The sequence below is a fragment of the Pipistrellus kuhlii genome, unplaced genomic scaffold (genome assembly GCF_014108245.1).
Source record: "Pipistrellus kuhlii isolate mPipKuh1 unplaced genomic scaffold, mPipKuh1.p scaffold_m20_p_53, whole genome shotgun sequence".
Classification (NCBI taxonomy): Eukaryota; Metazoa; Chordata; class Mammalia; order Chiroptera; family Vespertilionidae; genus Pipistrellus; species Pipistrellus kuhlii.
The window spans coordinates 700958-708253 of record NW_023425555.1 but is presented as its reverse complement, the minus strand read 5'-3'; the positions used below and the strand labels follow the sequence as shown (position 1 = coordinate 708253).

The 7296-nt window shown below is 51.6% G+C and overlaps 1 protein-coding gene across 2 annotated transcripts; it reads right to left on the bottom strand.

The window, feature by feature from the left end:
- Positions 1–214: 214 nt before the first annotated feature.
- On the bottom strand, positions 215–7225 carry CUNH9orf78 (chromosome unknown C9orf78 homolog). 2 transcript variants are annotated; one of them, XM_036416306.2, is made up of 9 exons: positions 7064–7225; positions 6663–6722; positions 5098–5149; positions 4895–4965; positions 4202–4279; positions 3205–3402; positions 2182–2318; positions 1981–2079; positions 215–561 (listed from the first exon to the last, which is right to left on the bottom strand). In XM_036416306.2, the coding sequence occupies exons 1-9, from the start codon at positions 7081–7083 to the stop codon at positions 470–472; spliced, it is 807 nt and encodes a 268-aa protein (XP_036272199.1). In that variant the 5' UTR covers positions 7084–7225; the 3' UTR covers positions 215–469. The 2 variants fall into 2 exon arrangements, with proteins under 2 accessions (XP_036272199.1, XP_036272198.1); XM_036416305.2 differs by having other exon boundaries at positions 7059–7222.
- Between the last annotated feature and the right edge of the window lie 71 nt (positions 7226–7296).

The window sequence follows — 7296 nt, the reverse complement described above, 5'->3', positions numbered from 1 at the left end:
CAGAGAATACCAGTGTCCCTTTGATCCATTCTAGAATTTTCTACCGTCCACTGGAAACAGGGAAGGATGCATTTCTGAACCCCATTCCAGATCACTGGAAGTAGAAGACATGATCACACATATAATAAAAAGCACAATTTAAAGGATATTATCTCACCCTGAACACTCAGCTCTTTTCTCCTGAGCCAGGAAAAATATTAAGAAAAAGTCAACATTATTTACAAACAAGATTTAATAACATTCACAAGAATAGTTTGCCTCCAAATAAGAAAACCATGTATTGTTTTGTTTCAAAAGGATACAAATTTAGAGCCTGAAAAATCCAGCAGGTAAGGTAAGCAGCCAGACTAGGAGTCTGTTTCTGGAACTGTCTGCTAGCCAATGGTCAGGGTTCTGTCCAGGAAGGCTTTACCATGGGGCGAGGGCAGTGCTATTTACACCCCAATCTGCACTTCTCCCGTGGCTGCCCTCAATACCGTCTGTTCATCTTCTTGAACTTCTCATAATGATAGTCATCAGTGGCCTTCTCGTTAGCAGGACGCTTGCGGTTTGGGGGGGACCCTGTGGAGGAAAAGAGGAAAGTCACTGACAGGCGACGTCCCTGTGGGCAAGGACATCTCCACAGAAGCCTCAGGGCTACCCTGGTGAAGAGACATAGTAGGGCCTCAGCTAACACTTGTTATTGAGTGACTGTAAACATACGGAGTTGGTGCCAGCCAAACTGTGCTGACCTCAGCATCCCACTACGTGAACAGTAGCAGCCACACTGCACTGTCTGACTCCACCAGACACGGTGCTGTCCTTTAGCCATGGCTGCCTTTTACCCTCAGCAAGCCTAGCAGGGCACCTTACCATCTTTGCTCAGAGAGGTCAGGAGACTTGCTCAGATGAGATAGGCTGAGAGATGCATCCAAGTCTGGTGACTCCAAAACCCTCGCTTACCATGTGTCTAACACAAAGCTCTTTGGGAAGCCAAGACCACAAAACCAAGACGTTCAGGAAGTAGTTTCCCCAGTAAGAAAGAGGAATGAGAGGCTTTTCAGAAGCCTCAGCAAATGTTGCATTTCCTTAGTCATCCCATGGCTGATGAGAGGGTGACTCCCAGGTGCAGGCAAGCGTGTGGGAGGGTCTCTGCGCGCTGCTGGGGGAGGACAGGAGCATCCGCCTCTGGAGGACCCTTTGGTGACTTCTCCAAAGGCAGCCTAGAGGCATGATGGTCAAGAATGAGCACCAGCCGAAACTGGTTTGGCTCAGTGGATAGAGTGTCGGCTTGCGGACTGAAAGGTCCCAGGTTCGATTCCGGTCAAGGGCATGTACAATACCTTGGTTGTGGGCACATCTCTGGTAGGGGGTGTGCAGGAGGCAGCTGGTCGATGATTCTCTCATCGATGTTTCTAGCTCTCTTTCCCTCTCCCTTCCTCTCTATGAAAAATCAATAAAACATATTTTTTTTAAAAAAGAAAAAAGAAAAAAAAGAATGAGCACCAAAGCAGCGTCTAAAGAGGGAAAATGGGAAACAAGCTAAGTGGCCAGCCAGAGGGAGATGGTGAGACATCTGTGTTTACTGACACGGAGAGTCATGCGGGGAGACCGCTGAGTAAAACGCTGTGAGATCCTTCTGGGTGCATACCGTGTCTCCTGTATGTGAACAAGTCTGAAAGACTGTACACACAATGTTAACAGTGGTTGTCTCTGGGGGGTGAAACTATGAGTAACTTTCCATTTATTTTTGTTTATTGAAATTTTGAAATTTTTGAGTCTCTGTGTTTGACAGCCCATGAATCCTCAGAGCAGCCCCAGGTGGTAGGTTTTATTCCCATTCCCAGTTTGTAGACGAGGAAACTGAGGCTTGCAAAGGGGAAGGGACAAGGCCGTGGTCCAGAACATGGGCTAAAACTCAGATGTCCCGCAGCCCAAGCTCCCGCCTCCCTGGTCCCCGAGTGCTGTGACCCCCCGGCCGCCCAGGCCCCCTGTGCTCACGGTCAGGCTCCGGCTTCTCGGTGTCGCCCACTCGCAAGGGCCGGGCTTTGGGCTCTTCTTTGTTCCTCCGAATGGGGGCGTTGAGCTCCTCGTGATAAACTGGACCAGAGAGCAGGGGACATGTCAGACAAAACCCGGGAACCCAGGGACCTCACACCCATGGGGCAGGGGCGGGAGAGGGCTGCCTCCCCCGAGGCTTACATCGGTTGTGCTGCACGTAATTCACCGCCATGTTGGTGGGCACAAAGGATGTCTCGCTGTCTTTCTTCTTGTTCTGCTGCTCTGCCAGCAGGCGGGCCTTGGCATCCTCCGTGGAGATGATGTTTTTTATCTTAGCGCTAAGGGGAGACAGGAGCCATGCCACGCATTAGATTGCCGCCCCTCGGGTCCTCAGGGGTGACTGGTGCAGCTGGCAGCCCACCACTGCAGAAGGAAGTCCTCATTCCTGGGCCCAGCTCTGCAGTTTACGAGCTCCCCTGCAGCCACACCCTATGGCATTCCCAAGCACGGAGACGCGGGACTTATTCTCCTCTGATTAAGAGGAAACTGCGCCTGAGAGGAGCAGAGAACTGCCTGAGGCTCAGAGCTGGAAGGCCAGGACAGAGGTGAGAACCTGGAGGTCTCCCACCTTCTGCTCAGCCGCAGAGGATTCTCACCACTGCAGTTCCTCCATGACAGCCCCCTTTAGAGCAGATGTTCTGTAGTAAAAACGAGAGGAGGATCGGGGGGCGGCTAAGCCTTTAACAATGCTCCTCCTCCAATAAAACAGAACAACAGCCGGGCATGAGACTCAGTGCTGAGCATGGACCTGTGGACCAGGTCACAGTTCAAGTCCCCGGCAGGGCACAGCCCAAGGTGTGGACTAGCTGCCCAGAACGGGGTGTGCAGGAGGCAGCCAGTCGATGATTATCTCTCCTCATTAATGTTTCTATCTCTCTCTCGATCCTTTCTGAAATGAATAAGAAGACATTAAGAACAACAACGAAAGAACACAGGGCCTGACTACAACAGCTGAAGAGCTGAGAACGAAGGCTAAATCAGCAGTCAGGGTCCTTAAGTGTCTGTAACTACTCTGCCCAGAACTGCTGGAGACAACCACCTCAGCCCACCAGAGAGGACACAGGTTTGTGGGTTTCCAAGGAGCCAGGTGAGAAAGTCCCCTGACTTCTAACTGGAAAGCAGCGCGGTCCCTGCAGGAGCGGCGAGGCGAGAGTCTGGACGTACTCGATGCCCAGGTCCACCTCGGGGATGCCGCTCAGCATCTGGTTGGAAAGCATCTCCTCGGTCTTCTTTGCCGAGGAGACGCGGATGCTTTCCGGGAGCTCGTAGAGACAGTCCTCTGCGTTCTTGGGCTTCACTTTCTGCTCTTCGTGCTCCACGATCCCTTTCCTCTTCTTCAGCTCCGTCTCGATGTACTTCATCCTGGAACCAGAAGCCAGGTCTCAGGGAGGGGAGGACGCCCCCAACAGGCACCTTTGGAATGAGCGGCCCCAACACGGCCCCCAGAGCAGTGACGCTCCGTGAGGAGGTCCTCATCAGTCCACGGAGAGGTGAGGAAAATAACAATAACCAATTTTTCCTTCAAGTTAAAACTTACAACTTACATTATGCGATTACGTGCCACCAATCTATAGGTGCTATCCTCAGTAAGGTTCTTTGAAGACAGAAGGATGATGGGAGATGGTATGGTAGTTGTTTGTTCAACAGTCTTATTGGCCAAAATAAAAAGTAGGCATCTATGCAGAAACCAGTTTGGCTCAGTGGTAGAGCATCGGCCTGCGGACTGAAAGGTCCCAGGTTCGATTCCAGTCAAGGGCATGTATCTTGGTTGCGGGCACATCCCCAGGAGGGGGTGTGCAGGAGGCAGCTGATCGATGTTTCTCGTTGATGTTTCTAGCTCTCTATCTCTATCCTTCTTCCTTCCTCTCTGTAAAAAAATCAGTAAAATATATTGTAGGATAAAAAAAAAAAAAAGTAGGTGTCTAGTGTTTAATCCCTGCAATGTTTTGGGGAAGTGTTATTAGTCAAGGACTCTACAATCTCGAGAACTTTTAAAGAATTTTTCAGACTTTTTCAAAGTTCCTGAGCCTGGGAGGCAGGCCAAGAGGGACCAGCACTGATGGCCTTGGTTGACTCTGGAAATGTCCTGTGTGACTGACTAGCTCGGACCGTGTCTGGCTGGCGCCCACCCCCGGTCACACACAGCCAGGCTGACACCTACATGTCGGCGTCCTCGTCCCTCCGGTTGGTTTCCGCCGAGAACGATGTCCCCAGGTGGAGGTCTTCCTCTTCACTGATCCTGGCGGGAGAGAGGAAGAGGGAAGCTACGCTCACGAAGCTGTGTGCCACTGACAGCACAGGCACACGACAAACAGCGTCAGTCCTCTCGACAGTGGGGGAAATACATGAGATGTGAATACCATAAATATAAGCAAGCAAACTGGAGATTCCTCTGGGGAATTGGCACATACTTTTGTTTTTTGCTTTTGAACTGTTTGAATGCGTTATTCTTACAATTGTGTTTTTATGCTTTCTTTCAAAAGAAAAAGGAAACTTCCACGAGGGTTTGAAAGACAATAAACAATGCACCTTTACAAAACGGACCATACCCACATCTCTCTAAGCTAATTTTTGGAGAGTTTTTGTTTTCCTGTTTTTCTGCATAGAGGATACTTGAAGATGTCTCTCTAAAGTAAGGTGTCTCCTCAGACGTCACGATTTCCAACAATTTGTCCCGCAGCGTTTTTAAAAAGTCCTGATTTTCCGCGGGACAAATTGTTAAAAATAGGGACTGTCCCGCCAAAAGCGGGACGTCTGGTCACCTTACTCTAAAGCCGCTGCCGCAGGCCCAGCTCTCCGGGCACAGGGACCCAGTGGGGCCACAGGGCACCCGTACCACGTGTCCTGCACTCACTTGTCCTTGCCCCTTTCCTTCAGCTTCTTCATGTCCACCATGCCTCCGGTCTTCATCTGGAAGGGGTCGTCCTGCAGAAAGCGAAGACAGCGGGGAAGAAACCTCTTCGTCACTGGCAGCGAGTTTCCTTTTCTAAGGAAACACCATCAGCCACTGAGGAGCACCCCGTCTTCCCACTGCCCAGGGAGGACCCCACCACTTACCACCAGAGTGGTCTCCTCTTGTACCTTCTCGCCCACCAGCAGGGCTACAGCACTAGTGGAACCGAAAAGGAAAAGCGGGCAGAATGGCACATTTCAGAGGCGAGAAAGAATGTTTAGGAAGTTTGTAGATGGCAACATAGTGGCAGGTGGGACAAGGGGTGGGCACCAAAGCCGGCGGGAAAAGCTGTGAGACTAAGAAGGCAAACCTTTCTATTGTATAAAGCCACCTGGCATCACCCTGCCTCGGAAACCTCACTTCTGAGATTGTTTGCCTTCGGGGAGCGAAGCTGGAGACAAGTGTAGGAAGACACTACTGAGGCCTGATCTGATGAAAGTTTACAAAATGACCTCCAGGTCCTCGAAGGGAATTAAGTTACATTGTGTACATACTTGTGGTGGAGCACTATGTAGCCATTAAAAAGGGCTTTGGAAAGATAATCTGCAAAGTGAGTGAACGCCACAATGTCCTAATGAATTGAAAATAGCATAGAACAAAAGTTCTCACTATTGCCGAAACGGGTTTGACTCAGTGGATAGAGCTTCGGTCTGCGGACTGAAGAGTCCCGGGTTCAATTCCGGTCAAGGGCATGTACATTGGTTGTGGGCACATCCCCGGTAGGGGGTGTGCAGGAGGCGGCTGGTCAATAATTCTCTCTCATCGATGTTTCTAGCTATCTATCCCTCTCTCTTCTCTCTGTGAAAAATCAATAAAATATATATATTTTTTAAAAAGTTCTCACTATTCTTTACAAAAGGGAGAAAGAATACACATCGGAAAGGACATTAAATGTTAACACTGGTTACCTCTGGATGGAGGAATTATGGGTGCTGTTTATTTCTTGATTATACTTTTCTAAATTTTCCAAATTCTCAAACATTAATGTGCTTTCACACAATAAAAACAAGAGTGAATGACTTGTTTCTGTACCTCTGGAGCAAACCTTAAGACCACATGGCCCAGGCCGTCTCCTGATTAAACATTTCAACAAACACTGTGCCTCCTTTGGGGTGTACAGTGGGAGGTGTACAGTGTATCTGTCAAGAAACGGGGCTAAAGCCCTAGCCGGTTTGGCTCAGGAGGTTTGAGCATCCGCCTGCAGACTGAAGGGTCCCAGGTTCAATTCCAGTCAGGGTACCCGGATTGCAGGCTCAATCCCCTGACTAGGTCAGGACATGTGCAGGAGGCAACTAATGGAAGTGTCTTTCTCACATCAATGTTTCTCTCTGTGTGTCTCTCCCCCTTCCATCATGTCTAAAATTCATCGGGGGGGGGGGGGGGAAATCCTCGGTGAGGATTAACAACAAAATAATAATAATTTAAAAATTAAAAATAAAACTAAATAAGTAAATCAAAGAAAAAGGGCTATGTCTGAGGAGATATTCTGGACAGCGACCCGCCGGGGGCGTGTCAGTCATCTCCTCCTCCTCCTCCCCCTCCTCCTCCCCCCCTTCTCCACCCTCTCCTCCCCCTCCAATTCCCCCTCCTCTTTCCCCTCTCCTCCCTCCCCCCTGCTACCCCCCCTTCTCCTCTTCCTCCTCCTCCTCCGGGCCCCCACGGTACCCACCTCACTCCGTTGGGCCTCTTCCTCAAGTTCTGCACCTCTCGGGTCTCCTCCAGTTTCAATCTGAATAAAAGGCAATGGCCGGGTTCAGAGATCCTCCGCGGAACTCAGAGCCAAACAGCAGCTTCGCCGGCACAGGGTCCAGAAGGCGAACCTGCGCCTGGACCCACCGGGACTCCGATGCACTGCCCATCCCGGGGACAGTTCCTCCAACTATGCGGCCTCGGGGGTGGCGGCCTCGGGGGTGGCCTCAGCCCTAGAACCCTCCATTGGTCCGCAAAGGGGGACACCACCACCGGCTCACGGTTGCCAAAGATGTCAACAAGGCGCCGGGCCGGTGGTGAGACCCCGGGCCAGCTTCTCGTTTCCTGCCCAGTGGAAAGCCCGTTCCCAACGCACCGAACCTCTTCTGAGCCCTGCTCATCTTCCTCCGACTCCGAGTCGGCCCGGCGCCGGCGGAAAGTCTTCCCGGTGACCGGCATGGTCGCGCCGGCCCCGCGAACCCCCCGCTGCCCCGCTGCGCTGAGGGCCGGCCCGCTTCCGGCGCGCAGCAGTGACGTCAGCGCGCCCGCCCCGCCGGGCCCCGCCCCGAGCTCCTGGTCCCACCCGTCTCTCACGGCCCACATGGCCACGCCCC

What these genes read in the sequence shown, in the direction of transcription:
- CUNH9orf78 (XM_036416305.2), bottom strand. Translation starts at nt 7,141, where the DNA reads ATGCCGGTCACCGGGAAGACTTTCCGCCGGCGCCGGGCCGACTCGGAG. An exon ending in AAGGAAAGGGGCAAGGACAA is followed by an intron (nt 4,280 to 4,894) that starts GTGAGTGCAGGA and finishes CTCTCCCGCCAG; the next exon opens with GATCAGTGAAGAGGAAGACC. An exon ending in CGAGAAGCCGGAGCCTGACC is followed by an intron (nt 562 to 1,980) that starts GTGAGCACAGGG and finishes TTTCCTCCACAG; the next exon opens with GGTCCCCCCCAAACCGCAAG.